The 23,021-nt window shown below is 36.5% G+C and overlaps 1 protein-coding gene across 3 annotated transcripts in view; it reads right to left on the minus strand.

The window, feature by feature from the left end:
* Positions 1–23,021, minus strand: part of GRM5 (glutamate metabotropic receptor 5) — a 284,534-nt gene that overhangs the window by 25,158 nt on the left and 236,355 nt on the right. For all 3 annotated transcript variants that reach the window (XM_084533413.1, XM_084533412.1, XM_084533411.1), the window contains exons 5-7: positions 20,540–20,708; positions 16,385–16,511; positions 7,561–8,500 (exon numbers count right to left, since the gene is read on the minus strand). In XM_084533413.1, coding sequence (XP_084389539.1) covers positions 7,561–8,500; positions 16,385–16,511; positions 20,540–20,708 — 1,236 coding nt within the window. The remainder of the gene's footprint in view (positions 1–7,560; positions 8,501–16,384; positions 16,512–20,539; positions 20,709–23,021) is intronic.

A 23,021-nucleotide genomic window follows, 5' to 3' on the forward strand; every position in this document is an offset into this window, starting at 1 on the left:
TAATCTCACCATCCAAGTTTCTGTAGCATATTAGATTAAAATATGTCAGAATGATTCATTTGGGAAATGATTCATTAATAAATGCAGACTAATCAGTCAAATGAATAATAACTTCCTCTAAAGAGTCAAAGATTTTTTCCTGCATGTCTCAAAATTCTCTTCTAGCAAGACTCTGAAGTGACCAACTAATACTTTGTAGTATTGTTATGGTTAGATTTCATTTCAGAAATAAGAACAATCCCCTTTGAGCCAGACCTCCAACTCACGTGAATTGTTGTTCTCTAATAACATTACATAATGTATGAAATTGATCTCCAAACTCCATACACACTCCATACCATACACACAAGAGTTAGTTCAAATAATTTAATGTATTAAGAAATTATTTGCTTATCCTATAAATCTTCAGGATTTCAAATAACATTGACATACTTTTTTTTTTTTTTTTTTTTTTTTTTTTTTTTTTAACATTGAGAGAAAACCAGAATCATAACGTTCTTTTAGTGTATATTTTAGTGTAAGGGTCTTTTAGACTCAGTCTGGAATCTCTCCTCTGCCATCATTTGGCATTGAAAATCACTGCTCTTTTCACCAGCTTAGAAAATAACTGTCTTTTCTAATCAATGCATATTTTATTCAAGACAGAATGGTTCCACCAGGCTTCAGGAGGAAAACAATCCATCCTGTCTGGATTGCTGACAGGCTGTTGATACAGCTCTGTATAGGAGGTGATATGCCTGTCTTGATCTCAATATTAGGAGGTTACCACCTCTTCTATACTCGCTTACATACTTCTGTGAGAAAACCAGTGCAACTACTTGCAGAAAAGGCAGAACCAATTATATATTTGTTATGTATTAATGTGTGGATAAGGAGCATTGTGTTTTTCTTGTTTTGCCAGGCAATGGACCTGATGGAGCGTTAGTGCATCATAAGACCACTCTGATCACCAAGAGTTTCTCGGCCCTTAACCCATAACCCATAATGCATGCCCTGACAAAGCCTGGTAAGTAAAAAGTTTCTCAACTAAGTTTGGAGGAAAACTCTAACATTCTTTCTATCATCATTCAAAACGTGTCAAAGAAATCGTTCATGTTGCATATAAAAGACAAAATTGGTATTTGTACTTTAAGAAATGTGTTTCCATAGAACATGCGGTGGCAGAAATTTAAGATCAGTATCTTTCTCAATGAGTATGCATGTTCTAAATGCCAGACAGCTTCAGCTTTCAACAAAATTTCAGCCCCCCCCCCCCCCCCCCAAAACATACACACACTTTTTTTTTCCTACTCAGCTAAATCAGGTTTGTAGGTTTCCTATCTTTTTTACAGGTCTGAAAGCTTCAAGTCAGATAACCACTCTGTTTTATCTCTCAGGAAGTTTATCTTATCCCCTGTGTTACGGGGAATTTGAGTCTCTTATATTTATGTCAGAATTCCTCATTCTGGTACGTATACACATATTATTTATTATAAGAGCATTTGATTACAGCTTGACAGTTGCCAGGGCTTCAACCCATCTACTTATTCATGGATGTGACACTCCCAATCAAAATTTGACTTCTAGGCCGTGCAGACTGTATGGACTGTATCTTGGAGCCCCTTGGCAAAGTGCACATAACAGTGTCAGAGGTTTATTCCAAGAATATTTGGCTGGAATATCAATAATAAAATGGAATATCAATAATATCAATATTATTTAATTATTATTATTAATAATATAAAATATCAATAATAAAATAATAAAAACATTTTAATAATAAAATGTTATAGTCAGACCTTTCAGAACTTTCTGTAACAGGTAAGATTAGTTCTCCAGTAAGTTCAAGCCTGAGTTCAGCTTTTTTTTTTTTTTTTTTTCAGTGTTTTAAATGAATTGTTATAAGTTTCAGAATTTTTTGAATGTTTGAAATTTTTCCTGTAGAAAAGAAAGCAGTTCTTTTGTTGTTGTTAGTGGCTTTTGTTTGTTTATTTTGTTTTGTTTTGAGAATTTTTTATTCAGGCTTCTGAAAAGGTCATTTCAATATTTTGATACTGAGATAAGACATTCTGATGTATGACGTAGTACTTCAACTGCAATACTTTTAAACCATAAATGGCAGCTTCTAGGTGGATCCAAGCACAATTTTCTTGTTTTGTGGATCAAAACATCTCATTTGCATTGTCACAAAACAGATATAGACAGACATAAGAGGCAAAAAGAGAGAGAAGAGATAGAAGAGAGATGGGGAAAAAATAATAGTAGCTCCTTGCAGAAAACAGAGTGCATAATGTAATGGTAGACACCTGTTCCCAAAATGCCTCATTATGGCATGGTCTGGGACATACTGGTGTAAATACTAATTATAACTACTGGTGGTCCAAGGCTGAATCCAGTTCAGTGGGAAAACCTACCTTTATCATCACTTTGTCCCCATAGGAGACAGGAAATGGCTGTCAACAGCTTGTGCGCCTTGGAAGCTGAATGATACCTGTGCAAGGCAGGTATCATAGTGGACCCTCACACTGCTGCCACTGTTCCAAAATAATGTTTGAGAAAAAAAAAAAAAAAAAAAAAAAAAAAAACAACTCCGAATGACATGTACTTCTTTGGTAAAGTTGTGAATATCTTTGTCTACTTTGAATAAGGAAAACCAAAATTAATAGTGATTTATATGAGTGTAGAATTTATAGTGGTTCACCTGAGGGTGAATACTGGCTTACCAGAGCAAGGGGACCCCACTCCCAAATGAAAGATTTCAGTTCTATCGCTTCTGCAGAGATGAAAAGAACAACACCCAGTTCTGCAATCACACTGTGGAGTGACAAAATTCTTTACAGGGCAAGATAAGGCATTAACATATACATACATGTAAGTGTGTAGTTCATTTGCTTTGACAACTAACATTTCTGTTCAATTATTTAGGAAATAATACCTCATGGACTAGTAATTCCATGTGGAAAGAAACTGCCACAGTGGGGTATTAATTTTTAATTTCAATGAGATCTGTAGATTGATGGGGGTAAGTGTGTATGATAAGCTGCAGAAATAGCTGTGCATCTTTTCTGTTGTCTGGAGCTGAGCTTTTCACATCTGGATAGAGGAAGTATGCATAGTACAGGAAACGTATTTTGAATACAGCTAACGCTATCTGACAGTCTGGTGATTCTTTTCTTTTGAATGATCATATCTATCTGCTTGGTTAACAGATCAGAAGTAATGCTCAGTCCTTTACTTAAATTAATAGTCAGAAATAATAGAAGAAATTTGACTGTCAACAACACTGTCACAGGGAGAACGGTCAACTGGCAATTAAAAAAAAAAATCCTGCAGCACCTTAATTCATTTCTTCTGTCTCTCAATGCCACTGCAAAAAATAAATAAATAAATAAAGGGGGAGGAACGTGAATTAAGGCTCTAATCTTCAAGCAGAGAGAATTATTTTGGGACTACAGTGGTGTTTTCTGAACCTCTTCTTTCAGAGGTTTCTGCTTCACTGCCTAAATAGTTTCACTCTCTGTGTCCAGGTCATGGCTTGATCTACAGAAGGATTCCAGGATCCTCTTGTCTTTCCCTTAACATGTTACAGGCTGGAGCTGTTCAGAATTTGATGCTCAAGTGACTAAGCAGTTCTTGAAGGTGTTTTGGAGACCTCCAGCAGAAGAAGTTAAGAGCAGGAAACACTGTGTCATCCACAACTAACAGTGGGAGAATTCAAGAGGATGGGCATGGGCTGCACTGAGAAGAATTTGGAGTAATTTGAAGGGCACAGCAAAGAATATTGGTAAGATTGGAAATAATGTCATGTGTGGAAGAGACACAGTGTTTATGTGTGTTTTTAACACTTCTTTGTGTTTCTCAGAACAGGCAATTACCTACCTTAAAGGAAAGAAAACTTGCCTTTTGCAGGTGGAGGGAGATGTGTGTGTGTTTAAAGGGACAGCATAAGCTTGGAAAATGAAAATTCTGTGGTTTGGGTCATTTAACAACATGTTAAAGAAACAAACACCTACAGCAGTTAAACTGATGTGTGCAATTTAGGGCAAAAATATTAGAAATGTAAAAGGAGCACTGAAACATCTGTTTTATGTCCCAGGCCAAATTAATGTAAGTGAGACTTTCTGGTGTGTAGCTCTTGCTAGAAATACAATATTATCAGCTCTTGTAGGAGAAACACACTCCTTATCTTACCAGGATATGGAGTTACTTGAATTGAGGAGAGGATGAGCCAGCCTGTATTTCAGAGAAAAGAGCTGTGTAGCATATGTGATAACAATTCCTGGGACCATAAGGTAAGAAGATTTTTTTCTCAAATTATTTATGGTCTTCCTAGTCCCCATGAAATTGACTGATAACTGGAAGCAGGAAGTACAGATGCTTCTCCGTACAGGTTGTGTGGCTTTCGCTCCAGCTACATGGTATTCAGGATGCTTCTTTGTGGTGTTGTTTCTACTAATGTCCACTGTGGTAGCCTTGATTTGAAATGATGGTAAAATATATTTTGCTGAGTACTGCTGATTCATAATAGCCTACATGAAATAGTTTTCATTTCACTGGGTAAAGAACACTTTACCCTGCCCCTTTACAGACTTCGTTTGTGAAGATACATTCCAAGTCACAATTTGTCTGAGTTTCTTAATTGAAGAGCACCCCATGGAAAAAGTCATTTAGGACTGTAACAGATGTATTGCTTATTTAGGCAAAAACAGTCTTGTTATCTGTGATCTCTCAGCTGATGTAAGAACTCTGAATGGAGCCTTGGCATTATCTGTTTGACAATGATTTGATGCAATACTACACTGCTATAAATTAGTGTCAAGAAGTAAAATGCTAATGATAGGGGCCCCTCTCTGCACTGGTGATTTAAATAGCATATTTCTTTAAAATTCAACACTGACTCACTCTCTTTTAAATAAACCCCCTTCAAGCTATTTAAACAATATGTAGCTCTACTGCATATTTCCTTTGATTTTAAATACTTCAGTGTTTACCTGAAAAACTATCCAGACAACCTTTTGAACACTATGCTGAATAACACTGTGAAAGATATTAATTTGTGTACTTAAAAAAATAAAAATGTTTGAACATTAGAAAAATGGTTGGACTCTGGTTGCTCATGCTCTACAGTGAGCAGAATTGAAGCTGAAAGCAGCTTTCTTTTCTTTCTTGGAGATAATATCAGACATAGGTGAATTCCTGAACAGCATTTAATTTTTTTTTCAGTATATTTCAGGACTGTGTTTCATTTTCTTTTATGTAAATAGAGAGGCATTGATTAAAGAATTTCTCATAATTGATGGAATCATTTTCCTCTTGGATTCACAAATACTTCAGGCACATAATGGCTAAGCACAGATAAACTCATTGGTACCATCATAGTTTAACCAGCTGAGAATTCAGACACATACATTTAGAAGTGTTTCCTTTGTTGCAGTTTCTAGTGTTGATGAGCATTGCTGATGGCATGAAAGCCTGTCTCCAAGTTTTAACTGAAACATTCTAGTTTTTTATATCTAGGTATATATGCCAATATATCAACCTCGTCCTTCTTCATTCTTAAACACCTACATCTGACACACTCAATGCTATTCAGGACTGAAGTTATTTCCAAGATGGTGCTAATGAAAAAGAAATCACTAGCAATTACAATCTATTATGTTTTACTAAGAACTCTCTACTACAGGTATTATGTACACATTGAAGCATATAAAGAAATGGAAACAGAGTCCTCAAAAAGAAGAAAATATATGTTATCTTTAAGGGTATTTAATAGCAAGTTACATTCCTTACTCATCAGAATAAAACAAAGATTTTAGAGCAATATCATTTAAAACTGGGTCTTAATAGATGACAAACAAATCCTTCCCAACTCTAAGTACTTCCCATCATCTAAAACTTCATCTTGCCCAGGATAAAAAAACTTGTGAGATGGCAAACGAGCTCTGCAGCAAAAGTGAGGGAAAATAACAATGATCCCAAAGAGCAAGAAGGCCCTTCTGTTGAGGATATATTATGAAGAATGTCTCTTTCAGCTAGGTTATAGGACTTCTGGCCTGAATTTCTCAGGTCATTCATGTATACAAAAAGAGGCTGTAGAGCCTTTGTAACCATCACTTAAACTGGCACAGAATTTATCATTTTGAAACAACATCTTAATCTGCACCTGTAAATGAACTGGAAGATAACACTGTTTACAGATCATAAGCATTAAATATCTTGTAAAAAATAGATCATTTCTGTACCAATTAAAAGTCACTGAAAGAGAATCATGAGTAATGTTCTCACAGAAACAAATCATCATTTGGCATAATCTGCCCTCTGGGTGTTAATATTAAAATCCTATCTAGGGTCTAAACTGTGGTTCACAAAAAAATTGAAGTATAAATTGTCCTTGTTCCATGATAAGTCCCGTTGTGAACAATAGCATGTCTGGAAACATTCATATTATCAATCCTAAAATCCATGTGTATTTCTCTGAGGAAGGAAATAGAGCTACCTGTCACTTCTAGGCAAGATATATATGGCTGAGGAATGACAAGACTGTTTTCCTGCATTGTAATTCATATAGGCCGAATTCCTAGTTTAAGTTAACAATTAAATAACCCCAAGTCATCCCCGTACCACCCATATCAAAAGTGAAAGGAATCAAAAGATGAAAATGAACCACCAGGATGGTTATGCTCCAGTGTCTATGAGGCTACACAATATTTGCACTCAAGAATTCTCCTTTTTCTTTGGTGTTCACTCAATGCAGTTTATATATACTGAACATACAAGCTGTCTTCATGACCACTGAATTCCGATAATTTCTTTGGAAGAAACAAAGAAATATCTATCAAGGGGGTATCTGGTTAATGTCAGGAAGGGTAGCAAAAGTGGGGCCTGTGAACTTCTGAATTTGATGGAGTTAGGAAAATGAGTATAGAAAAAGGTATCAAGATAGATAAAGAAGAGAAGATAGGTAAAGACAAAAAGAAAAGTCAGGAAGAGATGGTAGAAGAAAGGAAAATCAAGGGAATAGGAAAGTAAAGGCATAACAGAAGAGTCATATGAAACAAATCCTCAGATGCCTGAGAGTAGCTCACGATGCCACTTGTGTTGACTGCTCCACCTTGATTGTGCAGCATTAGCAGCAACCCTATTGTTGTCCTGCTGTGACTAGAGGAAATATATGGTACTATGCAATTCATTCAAGTGGAAGAGATTGCAAGAGTGCTTAAGGACAAGACAATTAGTTATATATATATATATATATATATATATATATATATATATATATATATATATATTTAACTCCTAAGATCTTGTTTCCTTCCCTGCAACAAGTGTACGGTTGATACAAACCTTTTTTCCATCAATGTAATTGTTTGCCCATTGCTCTGTGTCCAACTTTTGTACAGCGTTTTGACTAAATCAGACCTTGGATCTTTTACAGATGTGGGAGAGAGGTCTTGTTCTTCTCCCAGTGCAGAGGCAAACAGAATTAATATATCTCCCTTTGTCTTTTCACTATTTGTATTATTAACTAACTCTCAGAAGAACATAGTTAATTCCCCACACTCACACAGTAGCAAACTTTACCTAAGGGTTTCACCAGATGATCCCCTTCTTTTCCACAGGTTCACCAGGCTGCTTGACCGGCTTGCAGCCGAAGATGACTTTCCATCCCCTACGTGCATGCGGACCACAGTCGATGTGGTGAACGCGCTGCGTACATTCCTTTCAGGCTTAGCAAGGATGATATAGACCTTGGGCACAAACATACAGCCAAGGGCCACCGTGGCACTCAGACTCACTGAGAAACACATGGTGATTATCTTGTAGTTGCTTCCAAAATATATTGGCACAAAAGCCAGCCAAATGATGCAGGTGGTATACATTGTAAAGGCAATATACTTCGCTTCGTTGAAATTAGCTGGGACATTTCTTGTCTTAAATGCATAAAAGGTGCAACTCAAAATTAATAATCCATTATATCCAAGGGGAGTTACAACACCCAAGTTGGTGGTGTTACAAATCAGGTAGACCTCTCGGATGCTTGGGTAATCATGCATTATATCAGGTGGCTCCATTATAAAGAGGGCAATAATTATGCCTAATTGTATACATATCAAAATAAATGCAATAACCAGTTGGGCACAGGCACTCATGAACCTAGGTTTCTTTGTACAAATTTTCTTCTTGCTGCCAGCCAGGATTCTTGCAATGCGGTTGGTTTTAGTTACTAGAGCAGAATAACTCATAGCTGGGGAGAGACCTATGCCAATTCGTTGAAGATAACAGTAAATCTGTTGAGGCTTTGCGATGAGACAGAAAGTGCACAAGTAACCCAAGCAGATGCCAGCTAGAATGATATAGCAAAGTTCTCGGCTGGATGATTTGACCACTGGAGTATCACGGTACATTATGAATATAGCTGTAACAAACAAGGTGGCCAGCAGACCCAGGCATGCAAAAACAACTGCTGCAATTGGTTCGGGATCACCCCATCTGAGATACTGGACTGGGATGAGGTCACAACCTACAGAAAAAAAACAAAAACAAAAACAAAACAACAACAAAAAAAAAGAAGGTAAATTGAGGTATGCAAATTACAAATGACTTCACAATTTAGGACTTAAACAATCAGATTGCTTGCTGTTGGCTGGGTTAGACAGAAAGGGGTCAGCCTGTCTCAGGGTGGGTGGTGGTAAGGGACTTTTTCCCTATGGGGAAGGAGTGCTGGGCCTTTACCTGTCTATTCTCAGCAGTGAGGGTACTCTGGACATCAACCAGTCCAAATAAATTAGGGAGTCTGGGACCTCAATATCTTGATGATCAGGAATAAATGGAGGCATCATTTCTGGGGGAGAATTTCTACATGAAAGAAGTCTGGTCCTTCCCTTTTATTTTCAGTGGAGCTTAAAGTATTTTCAAGGCTGTAACTGATATTCTTAATGTTAAAATCTTTCAATGAAAATGATATTAATATTACAATTAGATCTTCTGTCATTTAATTATTTCTGTATTCTATATTTCTATACAATTAATACTATAAAAATATAAGCAACCAAAATACAATGTTACAATCAATAGATTTTGTGGCAACATTAGAAGGCAAATAATTCTGCATTCCTGCAGAAACATCAGAAGAACTGGAGTAACTAAATCTTTGACATTACTGCAGTTATAGGATATACTTTTGCAGTCAATTCAGAGTAACAAAATTTTGCTCTTAGTGAAAGCAGATTAATTTTCCATTTGTATTTTAACCGCTTTGGTGTGAAAAGCTTTCTGTTGTAATAATAAAGTTATCACTATGTCTTAATGTAACAAAGACATTTAGATTTTCATGAAACACTCCCATGAGCATTCATTGACAATATCTATTTGACTCCTTTTGGTTTTAAAGGGTTTACTTATACAGAGTGAGGGAGACAACAAGGTATTTCATTCTGACTTCATCAAGATTAATGTAGCACAGGAATGGCATCGTTAAAATTAGTTTATACCAGTGGGAGAAAGGTGAATACCAGAAAGCATACTCTGGTGTGTGAAGATATACCCCATGTGGGTTCTTCCACAAGTTTTATGAATGTGACCTCTAAATCCATTTCCAGATTCACCAAAATTTAATAAATGTTTTGGAGAAACAATTTGTTACTAGCTTCTAATGTTACTATAGATTCTTGGACAGGAAATTTGAAGAGAAAACATTTTTACCTGACAACTGGCCTTTACAAGCAGACAATGATATAGAGTCTGACTTTTGCACAGTTTCTAACACTGCAACAGAGGTGAAACATAGCCAAGCATTTCTCACTGTTTTCAGACTATTTCATGCCTTCCTTGTTTTATTACCCTTTTACCTTCTCTTAATAAAATACCTGAGAAAAGAGATGATTTTTTTTTTTTTTTTCCCTCCATCACTTGGTGTATTTTGCAAGGGGAAAAGGGGCGTGTTAAACTATGTAATGATTTATTCTTTAATTAAAATTTAAGAATTAGATATTCTTTATAAAACAAAGATTGGTGTGGTTTTCATATAACAGTTTTGCAGTTAATCATTTCTAACAGCACTTTGCAGAAAGAGGCAACTGGATTAAGTAAAAGACATATGGAAAAACAGCATTGTCACTGTTCAGATCGGGCTGATGACCAACATAATACCAAGGCAAATGATGAAAAATACTAACAAAAGAGCTCATTGATATCTCCTAAATAAGTGTATACTCAGTGGTCATTTAGACAAGATTCTGCTCCACAGCCCAGCTCTTACACTTCATCAACATCTCCAAGCACCTGCAAAGTCTTCTCTCCTTGCTGGCTCATAAACTCCAGGTGGAACAGAGCCAGCAGCCCTGTCTTGTGGTCTGCAGTGTACTAAGGTAATCTTTCACTTCTGGAAAGGCAGTTAGGAGCCAGTCCAATTTGGAGCAGGTGTAGAGCTGTTGTACTTTGTGCTCAGGAGTGTTCTGCTTCTGGGACCAGAGCCCCAGTAAAATTGGCATAAAACTATCTCTATGTTTCTCTAGCCAGACATAGCCAGTGGGAGTAAGGTACTCATCCATGTGAATAGCAAGAGAAGAAGATGATCTTTCATATTGCTTTAAAATTAGTTCATCTGGGGTAAGAGTTCACAGATGTGAAGCACTGTGGTATTGTCCCCATTTTCTGTGGATTTGACATTGTTTTAATTTGTTATTACAGCCTCGACACATAAAAGATTTTACTGTGTCTTCACCATCCATAAATAAATCTTGAAAATAACTTTAGTAGTAGGCAATATAAAATATATAATTAAACTAGTTCTAAAGGTAAGCATTACAAACTAAGGCTTGTGAATAGGATACATTCTGCAAAGTGAAAGGAATTCACTTCCTTTCCTTAAGTGAAATCCCTTAAGTCAGCATTATGAACTAAAGTTCACTGACTCTGCACATGGAGAGGAAAAATGAGCAGCAAATTCTGCTGTTTTGTATGTTTTAGTGGATTAAGGCATCCTGGACAGTGAGTTAAACACCTTAACATAATACTTGTTTTTCTTTGCTTTCCACAGATTCTTTCATGAATATTAGGAGTTCAAACACCAAGGCTAAAACCTAAACAACATAGCAACTTTTTAGTTGAAAGAGATTCTCCACATAGGGCTTAGCACACATTATTAAGGTATATTGATGCCATGCTATTCTGAGAGGGGACATTTTTAACATTTCATTACTAACTTGTGGTGGCTTTAGCTTTGGGAATTTGAAATATTATAATCAATAGCTATTCGTCTTGTTCTGGTGGGACCTCTCATAATTGCTATAACAGGAAAGCATATAGAGGTGACCATGTGTTGGCTAGGACCTGCTGCAGGTCCTAGGTTGGCACATTTACTATCCATGAAGGTGGGTTTGCATAGTCAATGGGTGTGGCTGAGAGCTGAGCATGTCTATTCTGCATCCTCAGCAGAGTAGGAGCTGGGATTTGTCACATCCTAAACTACAACAGCTGGGGCCTCTGCATCTCAGGAGGTTTATTTTCAAGCAAGTCAACTATATCGATTTAACTCTGCATTGTAGCAAAAGGCAAGGCCATGAATAGTTAAAGTTTCTCTGCTATCACATGAGGAATGATTCCTTAATAAGAAATGTGCAGAGTGACAACTGATGAATTGCAACAATTTGGTACATCCATATGTTAGCTCTAATGTTTTGATTTAAATCTCACCCCCAAAAAATGCTGTCTTCATGAGTTTTAAATGTTTTGTTCAGAATATGTCATGATCAGCAAACTTTCCATAATGTAAGGAACAATTACAAGTGGATCCTTCTGGCTTTCTTGACAAGTCCCCCTTCATCCAGCCCAGGAACCTCTAAGAGCTGTTCATTGAGCTCAACATTCTTGAACCAGCTCACATTGGCATGAAGTGCTGTGTGGCTCATGCTAGATACTTGGAATTTAAATAGATTAGAATCTAAAGTCCTTATCTTACGTGAAACAAGAAACTGAGGGAAGAAAAGTCCACAAATCCAATGACAAGGGAAGTGAGAAAATGACAGACAGAGGTCCTGGTCATAATATTGCTACCTGAACACTTAACTCATCCTCATCTGCTTTTTCCCAACAGGCTGATGTGAGAAGGAATTACTGAAATGGCTATATTTCATTTGGAATAAAAAGTAAAAGGAAAGGCAGGACATGGAAGCTCAGGATGAAAATTAGATTTTAACTCTTCTGAAGCGTATCTATAATGCTGAAATCATCCTGACAAAAAATAGTGTCCCTCTTCTACCCTCCATCTGAATTATAGTCTTAGTAATTATGATCAAAAGCAGGACCTTAATAATGTTTCAGCAGAAAAATCAATGTCAGCACAGGCTAAATTGTGTTCTGCCTTATGCTCACAACTGTCAGACAATTGCTGAAGTTACCAATGGTTATAACTTTATTACAAGCTGTGATAGAAGAAAGCCACTTCACAGCAGCATTTACTTTAGGAAAATATTTCAGGCACAGATATGAATGTTATTTTTCATTCAGGTTCTGAACTTATGAGACATCCAGGCTTCAAACCCCCCCACACATCACAGCCCAGATGGGCAGGTTGCAGGAAGAAGCAGCCAACCCCTGCAAGGATGTGCCATATTTCAATGTGAATATTGCCCCTGCCCTTAGCCCCATGGGCAGTGTGCACCAGGGCTCCTGGAGCTCAAGGAGCTATTTGTTTTCTGCTGATCTCACTAACAGCACACGCAATGCTTGGAGGGAGCCATTCCGTTGCATTTCTCAGTGTAGACCAGTGCAAGCCTAGGCTTGGGAAAGAGCATGCTGTGAACAGGATACAGAACCAGTGTGTTCAGAGCCCACTGAAATGACTGTGTCACTTAGAGGTGGTGTCATTTTTCAGTCCTTTCTGTTCAGGGATTGTTTGGATGCTCCAGTTCTCACCTGGCACTTTCAAATAAGAAGCTTAGATCAATAATGCTACTGTTGTGGGCATATCGCATCTTGTCAGGTGAAAGAATCTTTAGTGACTATAGCAAAATATATATTTGTGACTGTAATTTAATATCTAATACAATAATTTAACACAATAATTTTTGTGACTATAGCCTTATCCATGAACGTCAAAGAAAACTTTTCAGGAACTGTTAAATACTTCAGCTCCTATGTTCATTTGAATCTAATTAAGAAAATCAAATAACCGTCATATTTGGAGTACACAAGGAGTGAGGAAAATGGCAATATAGCCTGTAGATAATCCAAATGTCACTTAATTAATATCATCTGCTTTCTTTGTTATCCCTGAGGTTACTAGACAAAACTGTTTCTGTTATTGTTGAGTGTTGTCCCTGAATCACAGAAAGAGGGAATAATTGTCTCTCCCCTCCACTCCCAAATTCCCCTTAAAACTGTCATTAAAACAATCACTAGAGATAACTGGAGCAAGGTGTTCCTACAGCCACTGACAAAGCTATGGACTGCTGGTTTGCCTGTCTGGTCTTCCCAAGGTACTCCTTCTGAATGCAGAAGGTCATGTCCTCAAAGTAAGCTGTTTTTCTTGGAGAACCAAAAAGCTGTCCTCATCAGTCTACTGAAAAATTCATTGCATTGAGATTTGGATCAGAGATGTTAAGAAAATCAATTAATTTACATCTAAATACACCTAGCATTCATTTCTTTTCCTTCTGCTGTGAAAGTAACACCATGAGGAAGAGTGGAGAAGTGAGCATATAATTCTGGACGTCAAACCATCAGTTTCTACTGCTATAATTGAATATGGCTCAGCCACCCTAGTTGACTCCTGTGTGAAGTAGTGCTGTCAGGTATGGGTGTTTTTAACACAATGCATGAGGAAGAAAGGGAGCTACAGTAGATTGAAAAATACATCTTGACACTAAGGCAGGAGGAAGAAATGGACTTGGAGTTCATTTTGAGATGGTATACGTAGACTGGGGAGAAAAGGAAGAGAATTAAGTCTGTGTTCAAGGAAGAGCCTGTGCCCTGGGGAACATTTTGTGCACAAGGGGTGAGACAAACATTTAAGAGGAAATAAAATATTGGCAGCTAAACATTGTCTTTCTAGCCTCAGCTTCTTTTCTAGATGGACATATTTTCCAGTAACTGATTTAATCAAGAGAAACTCTTCCTTCCACTTGTCTTTCCCTTTGGACTTGCTAAGCCTTATTGTACTTGAGATCTCACAGCTCTTTTTCTGTTCTGAGAACAACTTTGTTTTCCTACACATATTGCATCCCTTCTGTCTTCTCCCCTCCTGCATCTGATATTCCACAGGTGGCTGAAAAAAACAACACTAAACTCTGTTTCTTTCTGTGTGCAACATCCTAGCCATTACCTGTTTTATATATTGATGTTTGTGGCACAAAAGTGATGCTGGTCATTGAGCACAAGAAAGATGAAGTAATGTTTTGTTGTGTGAGCCAAGAAAGGATTCCAAAAATGTTTTTATCCAAGTTTAGATCTCTGGCAGACAGTGAGGTGCTGCTCCACATTGAAAGCCTTTTCAGTTGCATGGATGATATATTTACTGGAGATGCAAAACCAGGACTCTTATATGAGAGTGACAGTGCAAGGAAGACTTACTCTAATGAGTTTTTATGTGTAGCCTTGTGGAGTTAACCTAACCTAAGATATGGCTTTATTTGGCAGCAAAGAGGCATGGACTGCTGCAGTATCAGATGTAGGGATATTTCAAAGAGACTGGTGCATGCTTTGTAAAAATAACATTTTTATTTTTTTAATATATATATTTTTTTCCTAATTAGAATACAAAGTACACTTCCTTCTCCTCACTTTTAATTCACATGTATTACTAAATTTTATGCTGCAAACAAGGTTAGACTGAGAGGCAGTTTCTTTACAAGCTGAAAAAGTTGGGGCTATAAATATGATCATAAAAATATACAGCTCAATATATTATATGGATAAACAGGGAATAGAATTTTTAAAATCTGTTTTTGATACAAGGCTAAATAAGACCAGATCCAGCCATCATGTGAACAGTAATTTAGATGGGAACTACAGAGCCATGAAGCTATGATGGTGGGTGTCCTGTTACCAGGAATGCATACAGCAGTACTCGTGGAAGCTTAACAGGGTTCAGTGTCCAAATACTGTCTGCTGAATTTGTTCCTGGCTGAAGAGCAAGGGCTAGATCTGCTGAGGAGCATTGCTTGGCACTGATGTCCAAGAGGTTATGTGTGCGTGTCAGCTTTGGTCCCCGTAGGACAACACATAAAATGCATGTCTAAAGCCAGATGAATGGTTTGCAAAATGTAGCAGCACATGTATTATACGAAGCAGTTGGCTTGACTAAAGATATCTACTTTCCTTTAAAATAACCAGAGCTAGGTAGAAAATTGTTGATTCATCCCACAGGGCCTTTCAAAGTGCCACCTTCTCCTGCTCTTGCATCCTGAGGGCAAAATTTACCTTCAAAAGGTAAATCCTCCCACAAGCCCAGGCTAATGCCTTGGCTGAGGCCAAGACCTGTGTGCCCCAGGTAACCAGCAGAAAGCATTGAACCCCAAGGCTACCCTGGTGGCTGTTCTCTTTGCTTTGTCTTATGCACAGTTCATACAGGCTAATTACCCCAAATTCTCTGAGTCAGTGGGCAGTTCCCATCACCCATGTTTCAGAACTGGACTCTCTGCTGATCAGATTAAGCACTTAGAGCTTTCCCTCCTTACCTAGTTAGCAGCTGCTGATCTAGTTGATCTACTTTGGGCAAAAATTCAGGTGCTCATTGAAACAAAGATGTGATCTGGGATCTGCCACATGTCAGACAAGAGTCCTGGTGTTTGAAGAGTTGACTGTTTGCAATAGTTGACCTTCATAAATTAACCAGGCTTGACCAGGCCTGGTCCCTGCAATGTTGAATTTTGGATTCTGATGGATGGCCTAGCTAGAATGTGAACCTGAGCTTTCTGTGTAGTCTGCACTGTCTGTTTGGAGCATTCCTACTGACAGAAGCAGTAATTGCAACTACTAGTTCAGAGTAAAAAGGAGATATATCACAACTCTTTTGTGCCTGCTTGGGAAGAAAATAAAACCATCTAAAATCTCATCTCCCTTAATAACTTTTCCAATGATAACTCATTTTTTCTACCTGTTTGATGAAGCTTGTGATCTACATCACCTATTTGGTGTTAGGACAGCTTTGAATTTAAAACCAGGATTAGATTTTTTTATTTCTAGCTCCAGTAATTCATGCCTTTAGAGAGCAGCTCAATTTAATGAGACTCCTGGATCTCAAGGCAAGATGACAAATACCAGTCTTAGTTCAAATTTCAGTTTTATCCCTCAGCTCAATCTGATTGAAACAGTCCTGATATTCACTTACATATGGCTTTTGTTTCTTCATCTTAACAGATGAACATTTTAATTGACAACATAAACACATCCATAACCTATTTACCTGTAAGTTCATCGTTGGGCCAGGAGCCGAGCTGGCAGGCCTTGCATGTGTATTCATCAGAGACGTATTCATTCTCTTTACAAGGGGTGCAGGTCCAACAGCAACTGACTTCTCCTTTACGGATCACCTGAGACAAGAATCAACATTTGGTTTAGCAACACGAATATACTTTCCTGCTGCCCTTGTTGCTAATTTGATTTCTTTTTTTCTTTTTCTTTTTCTTTTTCTTTTTCTTTTTCTTTTTCTTTTTCTTTTTCTTTTTCTTTTTCTTTTTCTTTTTCTTTTTCTTTTTCTTTTTCTTTTTCTTTTTCTTTTTCTTTTTCTTTTTCTTTTTCTTTTTCTTTTTCTTTTTCTTTTTCTTTTTTTTTCTTTTTTTTTTTTTTTGAGAGAGAGAGAGATTTTTTATCTTTTAATTTTATTTTAAAGATAACTCCTTTTCATGATATGTTTGCTTATCCAAAACCATGACCCGAGTTCTCAGTTTTCACACCATGTAAGTACCAGTAGAAAAAAAACATTTACTGAACAAAAGTATAGATGGGGTTACAGTACCACAACCTGTGATTTATCCCTCTTTTTGAAAAAATTAGTAAAATTCAAAATTTCATAAATGTCAATGTGCAAACAGAAACCAATGCATGATACTCAAGGCATATACCTCACTACATTGTGGTTAATACAGGGAATCATGTCAGCAACATCATTTAAAAGAATCACAGAATGATTGAGGTTGGAAGGGCTCTCTGAAGGCTATCTGGTCGAACTTGCCCTGCTCAGGCAGGTATACCCAGAGCATGTGGCCCAGGACTTCAAAAGCCCATGGGAGGAGACTCCACAACCTCTCTGGATAACCCATGCCAGTGCTCTATCACCCCTACAGAACAGAAATGCTTCCTTAAGTCTTGTGTTCTTGTCTACACCCATTGCCTCTTGTCCTGTCACTGGGCACCACTGAGAAGAGCTTGAGTGTTCATTACCCAAAGATTTTTGGGTGGTTGTTTTTCATCCACTTGTGAGTAATTTTCTAAAACAGATTTTTTCCAAACATTAAACTGAGCATCCTCTTCCAGAATCATTTAGATTACTGCATTTCTAATTAACATTTAGGAGTGAGAATGTTATCTTCATCCATTTTAATATCTGACCTGATTTCTCGTTTTATAATGTGCTACCAAATGATATTGCATACTCATGATTGAGATGCAGATTTTTCAAGATCCTTATTTATCATCTCTGGGCATTGAAAACATCTGTGCTTCTTGTCAATATGTATTTCTTTTGAAAGAGAAGTATTCCCAGTCTCTCTGTTCTTTCCAAACAATTTATAAACAAATAGTTCAAATTATTGCATAAGAAGGAGGTTGACTTAGATTTTGGGTGGCTGTTTATTTTTGTTGTTGTTGTTGTTGTTGTTTTGTTTTGTTTTGTTTTGTTTTTTAATGATGAATTTAGAAGGGGACTTCAAAACCAAATGCCTTTTTATAATAATTTCAATAAATGAAATGCAAAGGAGTGTAACCGAAAAGGACTTTATTGCTCATATTGCTTTTTACAATACAGTAGTGAAAAAATGTTTAATTTGCATCTTTTCATCAGCAACATGAGGACTTGAAAACTACAATTTGGGGTTTTGTTTTTAAAATTGTAGAGCATGAAAAGAGGTAAAAATCACCTGAATAGCTAAACTTGGAGAAAAGCAGCAAGAGCATAAATGATTTGTTCTATAAGGGTTTAGACTACAGCTACTTGCAAAGCAGCATATCTGTCCTCCAGAAAAATTCACATCTTTGGATTTGTTCTAGTTCAAAATGAAAGAAAAAAACAAAAACATGATCTTTTTAAATACATTGTGTTTGGGAAAACAAATTTTCAGAAAACTTGTACTAATTTTTAGACATTTTGGTAAATGATGCATTATAAAAATCATCATTTTACACCATCTAAAACACTGAAGAAAGTGAAATGTCAAAATAGAAACCATATGGTATTATTAAAACAATTTTATCAAAGCAATTCATTTACAGCTTTCTATTAAACTTTTCAACAAACCAACTTCTTAAATTTCTTCTAAAAGACTTAGAATTTGACAAATCTGACAGAAAACTAGTACACTGAGTATTTTTTTCCCAGCTCTAACTGTGATTATGTATCTTTCTCTAGGAATCAAAAAAATTGTTCTCAACCACTCAGAATCATTTCAGATACTTTGTATATAATCATTTAGCCAACTACTTCTTCATCCTTTTATTTGTCATTTCTTGAACATTTTTGTGTGAACACTTTTAACAATGAAGCAATCTTTTCCATCCCTTTAAAAAAAATAAAAATAAATTAAAAAAATATTTCACGCTCTTCTTCTCATTGTCTAATTCTTTGAACCTGTACTTGTTTGAATAATTGTATGTCTTTACATTATTTCAAATGTATAGAGTTAGGTAGTGTTTGGATTTTATCCTGTCTTGCAGATGAATATACCAAATACTGCTGAGTAATAGCATATTATTACATGAAACTTTCAAATTCCTCCATAATAAGTCATTTCCACAGGATTCTGTAAGAAAACAACCATGGAGTTACTCAGGGTCAAGCTTTCCCCACCATCTGTGAATGCCATAAAGATAAGAGATTGTAACATAAACTTTGAGATTTATAATCAACAGCATAAAGCAGAGCATAAAGAAAACTTCAGATACCGGACTTCAAGTATATGTACATATATAAGTGTGTGATGAACTGCCTTGACAGAGAAGAATCCTCCTGGGAGTTTCCTTGAAAGCATAAGCAGAAGGTGGAAGGAACCTTAATGAAGGTTAATGAAGACACCTCCCATCAACTGAGCTGTGGACACATTGTAAAGGATCTCAGAGACGCCCTGTTCTGAAATAATATCTGTTTGTCCATATCTATCCTCTCAAATATATGTATTTGTATCTGGAGAAGGTTAGCATGCTGTAAAACTATGATTAATTACTGTGGGTGTAATTCATCCCACTCCTTTATGTGTCTGCTGAAAGTGTGTTCTTATCTGAACCAACTGTCCCACAGTGAAAAGAAGTGCTTCTATATCAAGATTCGTCTTTTCTATTTTTGAATCCTGAGAATGAGAGGATTCCTGATCTTGAAAAATCTACGTATCACCACTGACTATAAAGAAAGTTTGAAAATCTCATATAACTTTATATGCATGCACTAGAGACACATGCATTCAATCTGATGAAACTCATTTACTGGCTGCCAAAAACCAGCCAGTGAATAAATCATGGTAACTGTCCTAAAACTGCACAAGACTGAGAAGAGTTTCACCCTCTGTGTTGCAGAGCATGGTCAGCCTCCCATCAGCCCCTGCTCATATTCCAGTGAAATGGCAGAAATTAAAATTGCCTTCCCCCCCCCACCCAATCTTAGCCACTTTGTTGTCCCTACTCATCCCTTCAGTCCATGAATTTTCATGTAAATGTCTGCAAGGTAAGACAAGGACTTGCAGCATTTTTAGATCATTAGTGTCATGGGATGCTGAAGAATAACAGAATACCATTAATATATGACAGATTTGTGCAGTCCCACTCCTTACACCAACAAGGAAAGAGAGGAAGGAAAAATCTAAAACCTAAAGAAGAAATTAAATGATAAAACAGGTATGATTAAAAATAAATAAATAAATAAATAAAATGTTACTTACTAAAATTTACTTACTTTTCCTGTAGTTCTAAGTAGCAGTAGTTAATGATGTTCTCTGAAGATACCACAGATGCAAGGTCTGAGTAATAATGTCCCAGTTTAAGTGCCTATGTCTAGCACTGAATTAGTACCAATTATTACTTATGAATTACCTGCAATTGTACTGACAAGTCCCAGTCAGGGATTGGCACTCCACTGAATCAGATATTAACAAAATATGAAACAAAATGAAATAAAACAAACAAAAAAAGCAAAACCTGCTCTAAAACATTTGGAATGAAAGAGTAAAAAAGGTAACAAGAAAATAGCAATTCATGAAAACAGTGAGAACACTATGATCCGAGTAAGAACTATATACGTAAGTTTGTACACTTTAATTAAGATGTAGGTTACTGTCTCCATGCAAGAGTCAGAAAAATCCTGTTTTCAAATTTCATGGCTATGCAAACAACTAAAATAAATGGAGAAAATATTTACCTTTATCTGGCCTTTTTCACAGGGTTCACTGCACACAGATCTGATGATATTATTTTTCTCTGACCATATTTCATCATCATCCATTTTCAGCTCACCATTGTCCCAGCTGCCAACATTGATATAATCAAAGTAGTCTTTCCCCATTTTCTTAAAATTCATGATTTCGTATCTTTGGAAACACAAAGGGAAAATAAGCTGAGTTTAGGAGAGCATCATCTGATCTAGTGAGAGATGTCTCTGTCCATGGCAGGGGTGTTGGATTAGATGTTGTTTTAAAGGTGCATTCTAATCCAAACCATTCTCTAATTTTATTATCACAAAATGTTTCACATTAAAATAACACTATACAGTCAACATCAAGCTCATTAAAAGTAAATGAAAAATTTTCAGCATTATGCTTGTCCTTGAGGTTCTCCCAATATATATATATATATATATGCATATATATATATTATATATATAATATAATATATATATATTATATATTATATTATATATTATATATTATATTATATATATATAATATAATATAATATATATATATATATATATATGCATATATATATATATATTGATTTCACGATCTTTCTTTTCCTTTTGCATTTTAATTTATTTTCTTCTGACACCCTGAAAATTCACTGAACCCTCAGAGGCTAAATGACTGAGCTCTTCAGACTGTTTGTTTCTTTACAGAATACAATGAAACAAGACAAGATTCACACTCTTTAGGCATTGAAATGTACTAAGTAGGGAACCTCAGCTATTCTATTTCCCTTTTATAGCAGATGCAGAGAAATCTAAACACATGATGGTGATTCCCAATATCAGATGCTCCTCACTGTCTGCAAGTGCCCATTTAGCTGTTGAGATTAAGCCAGGTAAGTGAGGTAGAAGCCATCTAGACCTTCAGAATGAAAAGACTTTGCATAACACAATTTGGTGTGACACCTGGAGAGGTATGAGACATCAGGCACAGACTCCAGGACTCTGGGACTTGCTGGAGTCTTCAGGAAGACCCGATCCAGAGGCACTGCTTCTTTATTTCATTTTTTCTTTCACAGCATTGTAGCATCAAAAGCTATTATCATCCATCCACACAACCCACTTCACATTTAAATAATACATCAGTGACCAGAACATGTTTAATTCCTCAGAGAATACAGTACGGAAGGAAAAGACTATTCATACCTCAGTTCTAGACTGCTTCCGGGTAAGACCTTTTTGACCTTTATTAACAGAAGTGTTAACAGTACAGCCAGAGCTGATCCCAGTGTTCAGGCTGACATTTCTCCCTCTCCTCTTCCTCTTATTAGCTCCCACAGAGTCCTAATGAAAGTCTGTGGAGCAGCCTAGGATTCACCAGCCTCCTACTGCCATGCTAAACACCAGGCCACCTTTCTGCCATACAGGTCAGTTATTTTGGCACTTATTTGTAATTCATGCTTAGACAGTTGGGCAGTTCCTGAAGTAATGACGTTATCTGTTCTTTACTTCCTTCTCAGTGAATTTTGCAGTAATCACACTAAGCAACATGATATTCACTGATGAAAAATAAACAAAAAGTATAGACAGAGAATGAATATGAATGCCATCATAGGCCCATAAAACCTGGCTGGATCATAAGCGAGGAGCCTACATTTTCCTGGCAACAGGCAAAAACATAGTCCTCAGGAGAAAGCGTATTGACTGAGTTGGATCAAGAGTGATATTGTCAGAGTACACATTATGAAGCCCAATGTACAGATAATGAAAAGAACCAACCCACTAAATCATATAGTCTCTTAAATAAGATACTTAAAGCTCTCTTATAAGTTTTGAGGTAATGGCTTTGAGACTAGCAAGCAGTAATCATGCTATAACATCAATATTTTTTCCAGGCTGACATAGTGCATATATATAATAAAACTCTTCTGTGATGCTTGTCTCCATCCTTGGATCTTAGAATGCTTTAAATGAAGAGATAAAGTCTAACTGTCTCAGTGAAGAGACTATGTTAGGGAGTCAATGCCAAAGTCACATACAGGTCAGGATCAGGACTGCAAGCAACCTGTGAAAGAAAATGGAAGTGAAGCCTGATTGAATGGATGATATGTCATTACCCATATCATGAGAGTCTTGAATTGTTCCAAAACAAGAAGAAATGAATGATAACATAGCTAGGAAGAAAAAATTATGATTATCCTAGATTTAGAATATCTTACTTTCCATCCTGTACAAAGAAGTGTCCACAACCTTGAGACTCAGCTACCTTGTCAAAGTTACAGAAGTGAATACCAGACTGACACAAATTAATTTATTTCAGATAATGCATACACAAACCCAAATAAACAGGTTGATTTTATACATGTTTAAATTTTTTATTTTTTTTTTTCTGAGGTTCACAGACACAGTTTGTTCAAGGATAAACAGACTAACTCAAAAGTTAGCCCCAAATCCCTTGTAGGGTCTTTATTCAGTATTGTCAGGACATCAAGACTCCTCT

The sequence above is a fragment of the Aythya ferina genome (assembly GCF_964211825.1).
Source record: "Aythya ferina genome assembly, chromosome: 1".
In the NCBI taxonomy this organism is placed as follows: Eukaryota; Metazoa; Chordata; class Aves; order Anseriformes; family Anatidae; genus Aythya; species Aythya ferina.